A 19,086-nucleotide genomic window follows, 5' to 3' on the forward strand; every position below is an offset into this window, starting at 1 on the left:
CGTGATGAGATAAACTGACCTAAAAGGTGCAGGCATCCTGACATGGTGTTAGGCGACTCTTGACCTAATAATTCATCCGAGGAAGGCTCAAGCACTTCTGGATTGCGGTTGACCTCAGATAACTAAAACCAAAGAAAGTGAAACTACGGTTAGCGGGGACTACTATACTACATTTCCAATTAGCAGTTTTTCCTCTATATTCTGACTGTATTTATTAATATAATTTTATGCTTACTGAAACTAATAGTGAAAAATCCGTACTTGTCTTTTGCCTATTTTCCCCTTTTTTCAATAAATTCATTTTTGCTGTACTTTACAAAGGTAACTTTTTTTTTTTTAAGCTTTTATTTATTTATTTCACAGAAGGAGACAACGAGAGAAGGAATACAAGCAGTGGGAGTGGGAGAGGGAGAAGCAGGTTTCCCGCTGATCAGCGAGCCTGATGAGGGGCTCCACTCCATCCTGGAGCTACCCAGGCGACCCCAAAGGAATCTTTCAGTGATGAATTAAAGAACTTGTTGTTTCACCACAGCTAATTTGGGAGTCCGCCCTAGACCGTCAATTTTGAGGCAGATATTTGGGGGTGTAGGTCAGAACCAAGGTCCTGGAATGAGTTTAGGCAAAAATAAAAACCTGAACAAAGCTTTAATAACTCACTTTTTTTCTTTTTTCTGATTAGTATGCTCAACTTGTATTATAATGGGTGTCCCAAGAATACAAATCTAGCAAAAGGTACCCCCTTCTTGGCCCAAATATTCCCACAGATTGGACGGAAGGCCTCGGCAAGTGGGGGGCCAGGGAAAAGGAGACGGGGGCTGGACGAGCGGCGTGAGGTAATCAGAGAGCGACGCCGGCGCTGCGGCCAGAGCCGGCGCCTCTTTGACGTCACCACCGCCCGACTGCTTTTCCGGGAGACAGGAGTAGAAGGCCAGTGAGGTATTATTCAAAGCTGGGGTTTGAGTTTTTCTCGTGTTTCTGCAAAAGTTCGCTTCTTCTGGGAGTGCCCTTTTTCATCCCCGGGCTGACTGACATAAGCGGGTCGGGCTGCGTAGCCCTCGCGAATGAGTTCCCTCCCACCCTAACGTTGGGGGCTGCGTTGTGGCAGGACCCCCACTTCGGCTTGTTCTGCGGCTGCTTGCCGCCTTTGGCTAACCTTGGCCTCTCACCAGTCTCTCTCGGTCTGGCCTTTAGATTTTCCTCCTCAGCTCCTCCTTTTAAATATTGGGAGGTGAAGGAGAAATAAAATGACTTCACAATTTTCAGCTGCCGTCAAATCTTGTTTAGGGACGGAGGCCAAAGTGTCCGGTGTAGGGAAGTAACTTTACTATATTATCAAGGTTTATCATTTACAGACGGCCTACCATCAGCCCACCTGAGATGGTAGGCTAATTTCGATTTAAAGTCGAAATCTGTGGTCGATAATCTCTACAAAGTCTTTCTTTATGCCTCAGGAAAGCTGGGTGCGATTCAAATTTCTGTTTAAATTATCTTTAATATCCTTCTGTGTGTTGACTGCAATTCAGTTTTGGCTTGATATAAAGATGTATATGCCCCGCTTATTAATCTCTTTGGACTGTATGATAATATACTAAATGGAGAATTAACTGTATTTTGACGTTGGATCTGAAAATGATGGATCCGAAAATAAAGACAATTCCTATTGAAATTCAGAGAACCGTTTGTGATTTGTGGACATGCTAGAACTCTTTGTTTTATTGGAAGATAAAATAATGACCCCGTAAGCAGTGGTTTTCCAAAATGTTACAGGGTGTTCTAGCTGCCTTCAAATAGTTAATGTTGTTTGTATCACAGGTCAGAGGTGATACAGTTTTTCATAAAACTGATTTTAATTTTCAAATGGTTCTTTATATGTGTTATCTCAGCTACTGATTCCAGTTGACCTTTCAAGTATGGTTTTTGAATAGTCCACATTGGATTAGGGTATTTGGTCATTTTCACTTTAGTAAATTAATAACTATTACTGTAAGCTAATGTATTGAGCAGTAACTGAGCCAAGCATTGTTCTAATAGCTTTACCAATGTTACTCAGTTAACTTTCACAATAGTCCTATATATGCTTATTATTTTAGGGATAAGGATATTGTAATAAGCAAATTCCGTGGTTTCGAAGATAATTTTCTGCTTCATATCTAATTTGAAAATACTTTGAGTTATACATTAGCATTAAATAATAGAAGTAAATTCATTATAATCTGATGTAATTATTCATCTCAAATCTGAGTAATCTTTTGTAATTTGTATCTTTATTCAGACTTTGGGATAAATTTGTTTTTTAGAGGTTAAGACCTTTAAAAGGAAAAAAATATCTTTTCTCAGGGATTTTACTGTAAGTTTGAAGGACAATTAAAGGTGGCATCAATGTGGACTGTCTGCCAAAGGAACAATATAATTGATAGATTGTTGATGTGTGTTTCAGCATTATTTTCTAAGATAAATGCAGGGCAAAAAAAGGTTGTTAGGTAATAGAATTCTGGTGCGACATACAAAAAATTTATAAAATTGGATTTTTTTCTGGCTTAGTTCATAATTGTATGTAACTCTACTTAGCATAGGAATGGAAATAGCGCTAGTATGTACCTTATGGTATAGTTTTCTTTTAGATCCATGTATGACTTCCCAATATCTTTAAGTACAAACTCTAATCTGATATTAAGAATCTCAAAATGTGTCCGGAGTTTACTTCCACTGGTTTTGAAGGGGTAACAGTTACTTAGTACCTAATATGTGGCAAGACATTGTGTTAGTCATGTGCAGATGCAAATGTCATGCAACATAAATCCCACTTTGAAGGAATAGCATAAAGGATAAACAACCAGTGGGATGTTCTGGGCAGAGGAGTGTCATGATCTGATTGAGTTTTTTTAACAGGATTACTCTGGCAGATATGTTAAGAACAGATTATTGTAGAGTATGGTAGGCAAAAGCCTGACTAATTAGGAAGGTATTGTAATAATTCACATGAGATGTAGTGGCTTCATAGAGTGAAAAGAAGTGAGTATGGTGAGAGTTCAATTTTGGATTTATTTTGTAGGTAAAGCTGACAGATTTGTTTATGGATTGACTGTGGATTTTAAGAGTGAACTAAAGCTTGAGCAAGTTGAAGCGTGGAATTGCCATTAACTAAGAAGTGAAAAACTTAAGGAGAAGCAGGTGTGTGGGGGAAGATTAGGAGTTCAGTTATGACATGTTAGGTTTGGGATGTCTGTTAGTCATCCAAGTGGAGATGTTGAGTCTACCAAGTTTGGAGTTCAGTGGGGTAGAGTTCATTGCTGGAAAAGAACATTTGGGAGTTGTCAGTGAACAGATGGTACTTAAAATTGTGAGACTGGAGATAATCACCAAAGGAGTGAATGTAAACAGAATAGTGGTATAAGATCTGAGTCCTTAGGCATTTTAACCTTCATAGGTTTGGGGAAATGAAAAATCAGCAGAGGAGACAGAATAAATAGCTAGTGAGGGACAGGGACTAGTGTGGAATTCAGGGCTGAGTAGTGTGTTCATTTTTGTCAAATATAATGAATGAATGGATCAAGTAAAACAAGATTTGACACCTTTGGGTTTATCAAGATACATGAGAAGTAGTATGATTGATGGTTATATAATAACTGAGTCTATGGAGAACCTTGGGAACAAAGAGGAAGAGATAGTTTTGTTTGGATGCTATGGGAGCCTTTATAGAGGAGGGACATTTGGTGCTGGTTTAAAGAATTAATGTTTCACTAGACCCAGAATATAGGGGATGGGGTGTGAAGATGGGGTATTCCAAGCAGAGGGAAAGGCCTTTCTTCTTTCCTTTCAAGGCCATACCTCCAGCAAAAGCAAGTCCTCTCCTAGCCATTTCCTCATTCTGGATAATTATTCTTGCTCTAAGTCTGAAGAAATTCACAAAGGACACAAATTAATGCTAGTTATCCTCAACCAGGTACTTGCTCAGTTCCCCGACAATTCTTAGCGAAATAAGTCAAGCAGAGAAAGACAACTATCATATGATCTCCCTGATATGAGGAAGTGGTGATGCAACATGGGGGCTTAAGTGGGTAGAAGAAGAATCAATGAAACAAGATGGAATTGGGAGGGAGACAAACCATAAGTGACTCTTAATCTCACAAAACAAACTGAGGGTTGCTGGGGGGAGGGGGTTTGGGAGAAGGGGGTGGGATTATGGACATTGGGGAGGGTATGTGCTTTGGTGAGTGCTGTGAAGTGTGTAAACCTGGTGATTCACAGACCTGTACCCCTGGGGATAAAAATATATGTTTATAAAAAATTAAAAATTAAAAAAAATAGATATACCCAGCTAGATTGCATGAATATTTCCATGTTTCCAGAGAGAGATTATCAGATTTTATTTATTTATTTGTTTGGTTTTTTTTGATTATTAGATTTTATTTTCAGATTCTGCCACTAAAAAAAAAAAAAAAAATGGTGGTGACTGGAGTCCTCACAATTCTAGGAGTTCTAAGGAGAGAATAAGGCCTGAGAGGCTTTTGTACGTGAGAATAGGGAGAAAAATGGCCTCATGGTGGCTAGAAAATTTATGTGTAGAGAAGGGAATTTATTCATATAGTTCTTTAAAAGAGCTAAAGAATACAGGTTTACTTTTAGCTGCTAAGTTGGGGGAAATGACATTAGGCATATTTGGGAATACATTTCAAAATTTCAGATAATTGAAAAATTTACATATGATGTATAAAATATATATATTATAATATGTTATATTTATTATTGTTTTAAAGTCTTCCTTCTGAGAGTATAATGTAAAATGTGCTCCCTTACCTCCCTGTTTATTGGTTTTCTGGAAGTAGCCATAGTTAGCAGCTTCTTTTGTATCCTTTAAGAAATTTACATGCAGGGGTGCCTGGGTGGCTTAGTCCTTAAGCATCTGCTTTTGGCTCAGGTCATGATCCCAGGGTTCTGGGATCAAGCCCTGAGTCAGTTGCCCTACTCAGTGGGAAGCCTGCTTCTCTCCCACTCCCCCTGCTTGTGTTCCCTCTCTCGCTGTTTCTCTTTCTGTCAAATAAATAAATAAAATATTTTTTTTTAAAAGAAGTTTACACGCATATACAAGTATGCCTCCACATTCATATATCTTTTTGCTTAAAGACAAATGGGTTGTATTATATATCTTGTTCAGTTTTTGTTCTACATAACACTTTTTCACTGCCTCCAAGTATTTTATTGAATGACTATGTCATAATTTATTTAACCAGTTCTTGTTAATGGGCATGTAGATAGATGGTTCTCTGCTTTAAAGTTTCACTATTTTGGGGCACCTGGGTGCCTGGGTGGCTCAGTGGATTAAAGCCTCTGTCTTCGGCTCAGGTCATGATCCCAGGGTTCTGGGATCAAGCCCCGCTTTGGGCTTTCTGCTCATCAGGGAGCCTGCTTCCTTCTCTCTCTCTGCCTGCCTCTCTGCCTACTTGTGATCTCTCTCTCTGTGTCAATAGATAAATAAAAATCTTTGAATAAAAAAAATAAAGTTTCACTGTTTTAAAGAGGGTTATAGTAGATGTCCTTGAACATTATCTTGTATGGAAATATACTCTTTGGGAAGTAAAATTGCTCAAAGAACTTCAACATACATAATTTTGAAGCACAGTGCCAAATTCCCATCAACCCCCCCCCCCATACTCAGTTTACACTCTGTTTCATAGTGCATGAGAGACTGTTTCTGCTCACCTTTGCCCATATTATGTACTATACCTCTTTTTAATTTTTGTTGTTTGGCAGATGAAAAGTGGCATCTTGTTTTAGTGACTTATGTTTCTTTGATTATAAGATTGAGTAGCTTTATGTTTATTGGTCATCTGGATTACTTTTGTATGAGAGCTTCTGATTTTGTTTGTTCATTTTTCTTTTGAATTGTAGATTTTTGTTGTTGATTAGTAGAGGTTCCTTTTTATTTGTCTTTGTGTTGCAAACATTTTCTCTAGTTTTACATATGACTTTGACTTGTATTGATATGTTTATTCATTTTTGCATGCACACATTTTTAGGAGGGCCAGATAAAGTGTAGGACATCAGGATTTTTATAGAAGGAAATTTATGACATTATTGAAATAATTAGATATTCTGGAATGTCAGCTTTTGTTGGAAATGTTAGTAATATAAACCTCATTTGAGGCCACAGGGTCTGGGTTTTTTTTTGTTGTTGTTTAAGATTTTATTTATTTATTTGACAGACAGAGATCACAAGCAGGCAGAGAGGCAGGCAGAGAGAGTGGGGGAAACAGGCTCCCTGCTGAGCACAGAGGCGGATGTAGGGCTCAGTCCTAGGACCCTGAGATCATGACCTGAGCCAAAGGCAGAGGCTTAACCCACTGAGCCACCCAGGCGCCCCTCTGTTTTGTTTTTATAAGCTTTGTTCAACAACTATCACACATCTGGTGAGCACACCCAGTAACTTAGCTTCCCTTTCCTCCCAATTATATTTGGAATCAAAATGGCAGATAATGGAGCTGCTTAAGTATTCTAGACTATTTAGGTGTTCCTCAATTTATGAACTGAGTTATATTCTAAATGCTAGGTTTGTGAGTTAGGTATCACAAACCTAAATGTTAGATTTCTGAGTTAGGTATCTAATTTCAATATGGAAATAATGTACGTAGGTTCTTTTTTTTTTTTGAAAGATTCATTTATTTTGAGAGAGAGAGAGAGCATATGAGTGCACAAGTGGGGGGAAGGGCAGAGGGAGAGAATCTTTCAAGCAGACTTCCTGCTGAGTGAGGAGCCTGAGTAGGGGATCTATCCCACAACCCATGACATCATGATCTAAGCTGAAACCAAGAGTTAGACACTCAACAGACTGAGCCAACCAGGTGCCCCTATACATACATACATACATACATACATACATATATATATATATATTTTTTTAAAAGATTTTATTTACTTGAGAGAGAGAGTGAGAGAGCGCACAAGCAGGGTGGGGGTGGAGAGGGAGAAACAGACTCCCTGCTGAGTAGGGAGCACAATGTGGGGCTTGATCCCAGGATCATGGGATCTTAACCTGAGCTGAAGGCAGACACTTAACTGACTGAGTCACCCAGGTGCCACCCCCCGCCATAGGTTCTTACCTCTCTTCTCAAGTATAAGTAACTCATGTAGGCTAGCTTTTTTTAAATTGTAAAGTCAAGATTTCCTGTAATTTTGCCCCTATGTACTGTAGTATGCATCCTAAAATGATAACATTATATATAACTATGGTGCCATTTTCATAGCTGAATTCTAATTTCATAGCAAAATTATCAGTAATCTCTTAGTGTCATATAACATCTGATCCATATGCAGATTTTTTTGTCTCAAAATATTTTTTTAACACTTGATTTGAATCAAGATCCAAACAGTCTACATATTCCATTTGGCTGTTAGCTCTCCCAGATCTCCTTGATCTCATTTTCCTCTACTTTTTCCTTTTCTTAGTTTTTCTTCATTACACTTTATTACAGAAACCAGGTCAATTGTCCTAGAGTATTTCTCATTTTAGATTCGTCTGTTTGCTTTCTTGTGGTAACTTGTTTTCTCTATCCTTTGTATTTCCTGTAAAATGGAAGTTAGCTTTAAAGGCTCAATTAGATTCAGATTCAACTTTTTGGGGGAAGTTGGAAATGTTACAGAGATGGTGCTGTGTATATCATGTTGCTTCACATCGGGAGATTCACAATGTTTGTGTTCTACTTTCAGTGATGTGGAGATTGATCCCTGGGCCTAAGTAGTAACTGTCTCACTCTTGTGTTGTCAACTTCCCAATCAAACCTTTATCTGTCAGTGATTGTTGTGTGAATCTGTAAATTCATTAGGGGTTGCAAAATGGTGATTTTTTTTTCAATTTTTCATTCCTTCGTATTCGTTAGGTGGAATTTGAAGTCTAGTTTTATTACTTGGGAACCTGACAGTTAGGAATACCAAGGTTATTGCAGGGGAAATTCTGTCAGAACAGCAACTTGTAATGCCAGTAATATACTTTTTTTGCTGTAGTTCCAGAGGCTTAATGGAGTGTGATGGTTTTTTTGATGTGACAGCTTGCTTAGGCTGCAGCCCCAGATACTCAGTCCAAAACCAATCTAGGTGTTGCTGTAAAAGTATTTGTAGATGTCATTAAAATCTACATATTATCTGACTGTAAGTTCCGGAGAATATTCTAGATAATCTGATGGGTTTTATTCAATCAGTTGAAAGCCTTTAGAAGCAGAGCTGAAGCTTCTGTGACAAAAAAGAAATTCCACCTGTGGACAGCAATTTCAGCTTGTAGCCAAGACTGCTAGTATGCTCTTCCTTGATGGCCTGCCCTGTAGATTTTGGAATTACTTAGTCAGCCCCCACAGTTGCTTAAACCAGATTCTTGGAATAAATCTCTTCATATATCTCCTGTTGGTTTCTTGCAGTAAATGTCTTTAAATCTCCTATTGGTTCAGCTGCTCTGGGTGAGCCCTGTCTGGTACCAGGAGCAGCTCGCCTGATGCCATTTTGTCAGTTAAGCCTTTCACTCTTGATTTTGGCTGAGGTCATGATCTCAGGGTGTGAGATCAAAGAGTCCCTTCTGCTCGAGCCACCTTGGCTTGAAGCTGGGCATGGAGCCTGCTTAAGATTCTCTCATTCTCTCATTCCGCCACAACTCCCCCCATATTGTATATAAAACATATTGTTTTATATACAGTGTTCTATGAATTTTTCATCACTTCTCATTGTGTGTTACTATATAAAGATTTACTTATTTGTTTTTAATACTCTTTTGGATGGATGTGCTGTAATTCATTTAACTATTTCCCTATTGATGAATATTTAGCTTAGTCTTTCCAATATTTTGTTAGAGGTTTTTCATTAAACAAATGTTTATTGATTGTCAGGTAGTGCTAGTGAACAAAACACAAAGATTTCTGCTCTCATGTGGTTATGAGGTAGCTATACAGTATATGAGTAAAATAAATATGTCATGCTACTGAGCACTGTGAGGTAGAGAAGGAGATAAGAGTATGGGAAGTCAGAGGGGTGTTGCATTTTAACAAAGGATGGTCAGGAAAGGATTACCTATAGGTGACATTTGAGTAGAGATCTGGTGAAGGTGAAGTAATGAGCTCTGAAGCTCTTGGTGCAGGAGAAGCATTCTAGGAAGGGAAGAAGTACAAAGGTCCTGAGGTAGGGGCATGCCCCATGTGAAGGGGAAGAGCAATGAGGTCTTTTCGGCTGGAGTGGAATGAGCAAGAAGAGGTGGAGTGGGAGGAGATGAGGTCACAGAGGAGTCAGCAGAGGGAAGGCTTTTTGCAGTGAGTCCGATGCTGGGCTCCATCCCAGGACCCTAGGATTAGGACCTGAGCCAAAGGCAAATACTTAACTGACTGAGCCACCAAGGTGTCTGACCATTGTAAGAGTTTTGTCTTATATTGAACAAAGTGTGGTAAGCCTTTGGAAATTTCCAAGCAGGGTCATGATACAATCTGACTTAGATTTGGAGTGATCAATCTGCTTTCTTGATAGTAAACTGTCAGAATGGAAACAAGGAGGTCATTCAGGAGGTCTGTATAACAATCTGGGCAACAACAGCGATGGCTTGGACTGACTTGGACCAGGATGGTGGCAATAGAGGTGGTCTGGGACATGGTTGGATTCAAAATATGTCTTAAATATGGGGTGAGAGGGAAGAGTCAAAGACCATTCTGTAATTTTATGTCTGAACAGATGGAAAGGTGGAGTTGGAAAGACTCTAGCAGGCAAGATTTTGGTTTAGGCACATTATATTTGAAAATCTATTAACACTCAACCAGAGTTATTGAGTAAGCAGTTGGAAATGTGATTTGGAGTTCAGTGAGGAGGTCAGAGTTGGAGGTAAAGACATGGGAGTCATCAGTATATTAATGCAATTTAAAGTCCTGCCTGGGGAGTAAATTAGAGAGAAAAAAAGAATCAAGGACAGCCTGTGGGCATATCAAGGATAAGAGGCTGAGGATATGTATGGGATGCAGCAAAGAAAGGAGCCATGAGGTAGGAAGGAAACCAAGAAAATGCGATGCCCTGGAAACTAAAGGAAGTGAGTGAACAATGTCAAGTCATGAGAACTGAGAATTGACCATACAGTTTAAGTTGCCTATGTGGGTGACCCTGACAAGAGCAATTTTGAGTGAGAAGGAGGGGACCTGACTGTAGCCGATTCAAGAAAGAATAGAAGGAGAGGAATTGGGACTTAGAATAAGCACTCCTTTCCAAGGTTGAAAAATGTTTTTTTTGCTGGAGGGGATGTGAAGTCAAGATGTTTCTTTTGTTGTCAAAAATAGAGAAATAAAATGTGGGAATCTTATGTTTAATGATAGAGCAGAGGGAAATACTGATACAAGAGAAAGTGGGAGAGACTGAGTTAAAGGTGTCCATTTTAATAAATCTGTATGTATGTATACAAGGATTTCTGTAAGCTACATTCTTAAGACTTCATGAGCCAAAGGGTATGTACATATAAAAAATTTATGCCAATTTATATTCGTTCGTTGTATACCCTTGCCAACATTAAACTTTGCTAATCTTTAAAATTATTGCCATTCTGATGGGAGATATCTGTATTATTTTAATTTGTAGGAGTTCTCTTTATAATCTAACTAATTCTTGATTATATTTTGGCAAATATTTTCTCCAAGGCTGTTTCTTGTCTTTTAACTTTGCATATGGTATACTTTTACTGTATTGTAGTTTTTTTTTTTCCCAGTTTTTATGTAATTAAGTCTGTCACTCATTTCCTTTTATAGCATTTAGGTTTCATTTGGATCATATAAATATTTTAATAATCTTTTAATATATTTATACATTTACCATTTTAATTCATCTGGAGTTTATTTTTCTGCATGTATCTCAGTTTTTCATCTTTTTTTTGTGTTCTTAAACAGTTAAGTACCATAAGAATTAACTGTTTCTTAAAGGTTTGAAAGAAATTACCTATATCTTCCAGACTTGGAGCCTTTTTGGAGGGTAGCTCTTTGACCTTAAAAGTTTTATTTCTGTGGTTAATCTATTTGGTTTACATACTTCTTTTTAGGTTAATTTTGATAATTGATTACCCATCCCCCAGCACCTTATTCTTTTCATCCAGATTTTCAAATTTATTGGCTTAAAATTCTTCATAAGGAGAATAAACTCTTAAGTCTTCTCTACATTTGCAGTATATCCCTTTATCTGGGCAGCAGCTGCTGGAGCCTTCCAAGATCTAGAGATTTTGGTTTGGCTGTTTTCAGCCCTCATGGCCCAGTTCTTAGTGCCCTTGACTTGGAATTATTCATACATTCACCTTCTCTTTTGCTTGTGGGGGATTGGAGTCCTTGACTCTCTTTCCTATCACCCTGATCACATTCGCTCTTTAGCTTGCAAAAATTTATGCTGTTGAGGTCTACTGATGTTTCCAGCATTACTATGGACTTAGTTTTGGATTCTTCTGTCATTGGAGAGATTTGGGGAGGGATGAGAGGCAAATACATATTTTTTGTTAGACTTTTGAAATAGGAATTCCTATTTCAAAATATGAATATATATATATACACACACAATTCCTTCCTGTGTGGTTTTCTTTTATCATGTCCTTTGTTTAATTGCTGGTTGCACAGTAGTTCAGATAGTAACTTTACAGCCCAAGTAGTGATAGTCAGATGGACTTCACTTTTTTTTTTTTTTTAAATGAAACCAGATGTCTCAGCAGAATGTACTTGTTGAATAGAAATGTTGATACATTGTCACTGAATATTCCAACAGTACTTTTTAAAGTTAAGTGACATAGTCATAACATTTAGAATTATAAGGGACTTTACATATTATTAAGCCAACTGCCTTATTTTATGGATGAAATATTTGAGGCCAGAGACTTTTAGTGATTTATCTAAGGTGACAAATTCAGTGATCAAGCAGGACAGAAAGCTCAAGTCTCTTTACTTCAATTCTACTATGCTTTGCTATTTTACACATTGTTTGTTCTACTTAGCTTTGTAATGAAAGAGGTATTTTCAGCTAATATGTATTTTTTAAACCTACAGATGGTATGTGTGGCTTGGAATTGCTTCTGAAAATTTAGTGTTAGATATCATATTAAATATGTTGGTGTGGATTTTGTTTTTTTCACATAGATATTATGTATTATGATATAAATGAATTTTAAAAGAATGGGCTCTAGATATACTCTAGCCTAAATGAAAATCATATCGTTTATTTCTCCCAGGTTTCCTCTTTTCTGCTGGTAAATTTTATGTGATTTATGAACTCTCTGAATTTTTTATTAATATTTTAAAGAGGCTTAAAGAACATATATAAATGTAAATACAGGCTTAAAAATGATTTTAGTGATAAATAGTCATAAGCTATTTCAGACCTAGGTTTTCTAATTTTTTAGTTTAATATACCATGCTACTAGATCAACACCTAAATTTAGAAGGGCTAAAATTTTTCAAAGTTTTTCAAAGAAAGAGCTTATTATTTTTTCAGCAAGCATAAGGGATAGGATATACTCATCATACTTTCATAGCTTTGCTTAATCTTTAATTTCAACAGGTTTTTTTTTTTGAAATTTTTTAAAAAGTGTGGGATTTTGATTATTGATAATCTTTTGTTCTTGAAAGGTATTGAGGCTCTGATATATGTAGCATTAGTGGACTTGGATGGGTTCTCTTCTCTTCCTGCCACTCAAACAATTTGAGGAGGGAAAGTTTGAATGTAGTTACTCTAAAATTATAATTTAAGAATATTTGTTTAATTATCTTCAGGTTTTAGCTCTTTTAGTACTTTTTAAATACATGATATAACCTATTGATTTTGTTTTTGTAAACTAAAGAGCAGTCTCTGTCTCCCACGAACTCTAAGAATTTAATTTTTTTCCAGTTGGTCATAATGGCAGGTGAAGAAATTAATGAAGACTATCCAGTAGAAATTCATGAGTATTTATCAACATTTGAGAATTCCATTGGTGCTGTGGATGAGATGCTGAAGACCATGATGTCTGTTTCTAGAAATGAGTTGTTACAGAAGGTATTTTAAAAATGTAATTTCTAAAAACATAATTCTTGAAACAGAGTGCTATGTTATGAAAATATATAGAGGACATAGATGACTGACATATGCTCCTTTCTCCCTTAATTTCAATTTTATAAGTATTTGGATATTTTTAGGGGGGAAAAAACAAAACAGAACTCCTACCTTAGGAAATACTAACTATATTTTTATTTTGACTTGGTTTTGAGAAAAAGGAGCACTCACAACATTCTTTTTGACAGGCTCTGTCTTTGACCTTTTAAATATTACAATGATGTTATCAGGGTTTCTGGAAACCCTATAGGACAAAAAGAGTAAATTGACTCTGACAGTCTAAAACAAATCTCATTATGTTTCTTCTGTCTTTGGTATTGCCTAAGCATTTTAGCCTGCCTCTTATACATAAATGCATCATGTACAGTGTTTATATTGATAAATTACTTTTGACATACAAAACCCAGATCATAACTCCTGAAATTAAAATAATTGAAAAGAATTTTTCTTGGATTATACACATTCCTTGTCTAAAGTAAAGATGATACACTGAAGTGAAAATTTGTGGGCAAAAATCACCAGTTAACAAAACTTTTTTTTTTGTAAACTCTTTTCAAGATCATTTGGTTATTGGATTATAGTAAGTAAAGGGAATATCTCTTTGATATATTGTATTTGGTGAAAGTTTAAAATAATGTGATGGTGCTCAAAATTTGTATGTATTTCTTTTTTCTTTCTCTCTCTCTTTTTTTTAATAGTTGGACCCCCTTGAACAAGCCAAAGTGGATTTAGTTTCTGCTTACACATTAAATTCAATGTTTTGGGGTATGTATATTAATTTGGAGTTAATTAGCAAATTATTTATTATTTGAAAGGTGATTTATTTTTAAATGCTAGCACTTTATATACAGTTACACTTTATGGCAATTTTAATAGTCAAATATTTATTTCCTTCAAGTCAGAATACCAGATATCCATGAGGCACATAAAATTTAGTATTAAATAGAGGTTGAATAATTTAAGATTTAATTAATAATTTTTTGTGACATTTCTTATTTGTGAGTAACTAGAGTTTAATTAATGCTCTTAACTAATATGCCATTTTATTCCATGAAATCTTTGTCTTACAGTTTATTTGGCGACTCAGGGAGTTAATCCTAAGGAACATCCAGTAAAGCAAGAATTGGTAAGATTGCAGTGGATTTCTTTTTATTTGGCTATTTGTTGTGGTATTCCTAAAGTCAAACTCACAGTACCTTTATCATGCTAGTGATGGAGAACAAAATTATTTAAAGTCCAAATTACGAAAGTAAGCCAGATTTCCTCCTGTCTTTTCCTTACCTTTGTTAGAGAAATAGTGTTCCATATATTTTATAAATCTCTGGATGGGAAAATGTTAAAATTCAAGTAATTATTTATAACTTCCATATTATTTTTTCTATAAATTCTCGAAATCCTGTTCATCTCTACAACTGCCTTTTTAAAAAAAAAACTCTTACACAATTCTTAAAAGTATATTCTAGTTGATTTACTAGCAAAGACGGGAAAGTTTCTCCCCCACCTTTTCAATTCTTCCATTAATTCATTTTCTCAGCAGTAAAGAATCCAGTTCAGCAACAAAGCTAAAAGCTTTTTTGGCACCAGTTGTATGTGTACTGTCCAGTAATTCTGCATTAGTGACATATTTACAACCTGTAATAAATCTTCTAGGTTTGTCTTTGTATTCCATTTAGATGTATAAGTACAGTATATAAGGTCTAGTATCATGGAGTTTTTGCTGACTTCAAAAATTAAATCATTCAATATGAAAGAAAAAATTAGAAATCTAACTTATGGTTACCTTCTTGACTTGGCTTTATGAATAAGAATATTAATAAATTTATTCTTTGTTTATAAGATATGAAGTAAATATGTGAAATACATTTGACACTATATTATTATTCTCAAGTCTTATGGTGGTTGATATGTATGTTATTTACAACTTAGAATACTTGATCATTTATTTATAAAAAAATGAATAAACCAGATATCTTGTCTTCATTCTATAAATATATGGACTAAGGCATTGTCTTCTTTTAAAGTTCTTGGGGAAAAAACAAATTTATTTTTAAATACAGAAATTTTGAAAAATACTGAGAGCAAAAATGTGAAACGCTATGAGGCACAGATCTTTATTTGACCAGTGATACTGATTTTAAAATCTTAAGAAGTATGCTCTGTATCATATGTTTTCAACTTTCTAGTACAGACTTTACATTTATAAGGTTTCTCATTTTTCCTTTAATACAGTTATTTGTAGTGTCTTAATACTTGATTCTGTCATTGGAAATGGATAAAATCATCATCTGTCTTTTTTCTCTGTCATAGCCCACTTTATGGAGAGTACATTCATATTCTGAATGATGCTTGGGACATAAAAAGCATACATAAACTCATTCCCCTTTTCTGACCTTGTGACAGACATCACTAATTGATCACAGAGTTAGTGTATGAGAGAAAATCTGTTTGTCATGTATATCATGAGTGGGGAAAGGCACTGAAAATAGACATTTTTTTTGTTCAACAAATGATTGAGTGCCTACTGGAAGCCAGGCATTATATTCAAGTGAGAAGATTCCTCTGTGAATAAAGCTGTAGAATACCATTGCCCTTGTCGCTAATGCCAGACTATCTAGTGGAGGGAGACAAGCAATTAATGTAAACAAATAATATATATACATATACAGTATGTTGGAAAGTTATATGTAAAATATATAGATATATAATATGTTAAAAAGTTATATGTTATGGGAAAAGAAATAGTATAAGACAAGGGGGATTGGAGTGCTTGAGTAGGATTGCCATTTTAAATGGCAGGGCCTATTAACAAGGTTAACATTTGAGCCAATTGGAAGGGAGAGAGGGGGTGGATGTGTGGATATTTGAGGAAGATCATTCCAGGCAAGCCTGGGGTGGGTGTATGTTGGGAGAACTTGGGCTTTTACTCTAAGGGAAGTAGAGAGCTGTGAGAGGATTTTGAGCAGAGTTAAAAAAAATTCACAGTTAAAAAAATTCTAGGGGTTTTGAATTTTTCTGATTATATTTCTGTAACTATTTTTATTACTTTAATGAAACTTGCTTTTTGTCAGTGATTAATCATTTACTATGCTGTTTTCGGCTGTCACCCCTTTATTTCTCCAGTGAAAGTAGAGAATAGCCCTTTATTCTGATTAATGGTCTCAGAAGATTCGAAGTGGTATGGCAACCTATTGTGTTTCTCACCTTGTAAAGTCTGATTAGAACTGTGTATTTGATTAAAAGTATTGTGTGCTTATTGATCAAAGCTATAAAATTGAACAAAAAACCTTGTATTTTTAATTTTTTAAAAATTTCTTTTAAAAAAGTTTATTTATTTGACAGAGAGAGATCACAAGTAGGCAGAGAGGCAGGCAGAGAGAGAGGAGGAAGCAGGCTCCCTGCCGAGCAGAGAGCCCGATGCGATGCGGGGCTCAATCCCAGGACCCTGAGATCATGACCTGAGCTGAAGGCAGAGGCTTTAACCCACTGAGCCACCCGGGCGCCCCCAAAACCTTGTATTTTAATTTTGCTTATTTTAATTGTGATACTAGAAGGTAAAATAAAAAAATAGTTAAATAGTATTTCTTCTATTTTCGGTTTAGAAAAGTTTCAAGAAAGTTTAATTTGTGTGTTTTGTACAAGTATATGAGAACTCTATTTTAGATTATAGACTTCGGATACATAAGAGTTATGTGGATTTAGGTTAATGTTAAATTAAAACATGTATAACCACATGTAAACAATTCAAGGATATCTTAGTCTAGTTCTTCCTCTTTTGAAACACTCCAAATACTTCAGAAATGACTTCTTAATGTCCATTCCCTGCAGACTGTGAACTCCAGGAGAGCATGGAGCATGTTTATCCTATTCACTTGCACTTACTAGCACCACTCAATAGGCAATAAATACATATATGTTGAATTTAACTGAGGGATAGTATAATAAAGCTTAGCAGTGGTGAACAGCTTAGTAAATTTATTGCCTTTTTTTTTTTTATCTTTAAGGAAAGAATCAGAGTATACATGAACAGAGTCAAGGAAATAACAGACAAGAAAAAGGCTGCCAAGCTGGACAGAGGTGCAGCTTCAAGATTTGTGAAAAATGCCCTTTGGGAACCAAAACCTAAAAATGCATCCAAAGTTGCCAATAAAGGAAAAAGTAAAAATTAACCCTTTGGTTTTGATGTACATATATTGAAAAAGTACATCATTTTTTATTGTTTTCCACAAAATAGATGATTATGTGGCAATTCAAGGTTTAAATGTATTTGTTATTGAATTCATATATAAAATTTACATTTTAAATTTATAATGCTAAATATTCTTTTCCCTAGAAAGATTAAGTTAATCTTTATTGATTTTCCTATAGAACACAATGAGGTTTTTAACACTGTGATATATTTTATATTTATAGTTTATCATCTCTCTTGAAAAGACTCTTATTTCCTTATATAGGTCAATCTTTCAAGTACCGTTTTACAAGTAACTTTGAAATTTAAGTTAAATGTTCTTTGTAAACATTTGTCTATTTTAAATGAATAATGACTTTATGAAGTATGCAATCTGAAGGCTGAATATTAATATTAAGAATGAAATGATTTAATGTCCTTTTTTTTTTTTTCTATGTAGCTACTTCATCGTGTTTTCATGATTCTGAGAATTATTGGTTTTTTTGATATTTGAAGTGTGAAATTAAGACTTTGAGGTTATATTTTAATTCTTGGCAATTTGCCCCTTTGTTCCATTTAAGGTAAAATATATTCTCATTAGCTTTAGATGGGAAATGAGGCTGTCTATTGATGGCTCAATTTTGGCATAATGGGTATACCTTACCAATAAAAGCTGTAAAGGTTTTATAGCTGACTGTTTATTTTTCTCTTTTGTATAATTTTGCCCCTGAATTTAGGGAGATAGGTTTTAGAAATAATTAAGAATAGAGAAACTCATGAGTTTTTGTTGCCTATGCATTGTACCCGTAGATCTCTTGGTCTCACTTTTTCAAATTTTTTGATTACATGTTTTCGAGGTGATACTGAGTACATACAAGTATTTTGGAACAACTTTCTATGTTTATATAATACCACAGTTAAGGAGAGGACAAGTCCAAAGAAGATTATATTGTGTTTATTTTCTGATTTATTTTTCCAGAATATTTGTTACAGAGAATTCTACATGCTAAAAAAATTTTTTAATCTCTCAGTCCTTGAATTTTAATTATATGCTTTTAATGCTTTCAGTCTGTGAATTCACATCATTATGTAAAGGAATGCCAAGTACAGTAAAGTACTTTAATTTTTGAAAAAGAAGTTGTTAAAATTTTCTGCGTGATTAATTCTCCATAAGTAACCTTGAATAAATGGATTTCTTGATTTATGGTAGAAGATATTGGAAATGGTCTTAAAATGTAATGGGTTTTGTAAAGCATGTTGAACTCTTTCTGTGGCACATGAAGAGGAAGTCACTGATAGATGCAGAGAGTCTTTTGGCTCAGATGTCAGACAGTTTTTGAAGTGGAAGTACATGTATAGTTGCTTCATTCCTTTTTCATCCTCATCCTCTCAAATTTCTAGCTTTTTGAAAAAGTAACTTCTTCACAAGAGAAATAAATGTTATTACGAGCAAGTGTAGTGTGCATGCGTTATTTATTACAAGGAAACTTACAACTTGCATTTTCTGTATATTTCTAATTTCATAAAGAAAAAAATGAAAAATGTCATTCAGTTGCAGAAAATCATTAGACAAGTTATTGGTTTGTGAAAATCCAACTCTAAATTCTGTTAAATTGGAGTTTCTTAGTAAATAATTTGTTCAGTGCTTTATTAGGAAAAGTTGTACAACTAAAATGTTAGTTGAGTGTATTGTCTTTTATAATGTAGAATTTGAAATACTCATTACCCGGCCATAATAAGGAACTAAATGGTAGTAGTGCAATGAGTGCTCATTTGTTGTTGTTGTTGTTTATTCATTTCACAAATATTTAATGACATACACATTGCCGAATATTGTGCGGGTTCCAAGGAAGACA

General features: G+C 35.2%; 1 protein-coding gene across 1 annotated transcript; it reads left to right on the top strand.

The window, feature by feature from the left end:
- Positions 1-854: 854 nt before the first annotated feature.
- On the top strand, positions 855-18,683 carry C1D (C1D nuclear receptor corepressor). The gene is made up of 5 exons (XM_059405954.1): positions 855-936; positions 12,862-13,008; positions 13,764-13,830; positions 14,136-14,191; positions 17,067-18,683. Exons 2-5 carry the CDS (start codon positions 12,871-12,873, stop codon positions 17,229-17,231), a joined length of 426 nt encoding a protein of 141 aa, XP_059261937.1. The 5' UTR covers positions 855-936; positions 12,862-12,870; the 3' UTR covers positions 17,232-18,683.
- Positions 18,684-19,086: the final 403 nt, after the last annotated feature.

The sequence above is a fragment of the Mustela nigripes genome, chromosome 7 (genome assembly GCF_022355385.1).
Source record: "Mustela nigripes isolate SB6536 chromosome 7, MUSNIG.SB6536, whole genome shotgun sequence".
Classification (NCBI taxonomy): Eukaryota; Metazoa; Chordata; class Mammalia; order Carnivora; family Mustelidae; genus Mustela; species Mustela nigripes.

What these genes read in the sequence shown, in the direction of transcription:
- C1D (XM_059405954.1), top strand. Translation starts at nt 12,871, where the DNA reads ATGGCAGGTGAAGAAATTAATGAAGACTATCCAGTAGAAATTCATGAG. An exon ending in GAAATGAGTTGTTACAGAAG is followed by an intron (nt 13,009 to 13,763) that starts GTATTTTAAAAA and finishes TTTTTTTAATAG; the next exon opens with TTGGACCCCCTTGAACAAGC. An exon ending in ATCCAGTAAAGCAAGAATTG is followed by an intron (nt 14,192 to 17,066) that starts GTAAGATTGCAG and finishes TTTATCTTTAAG; the next exon opens with GAAAGAATCAGAGTATACAT.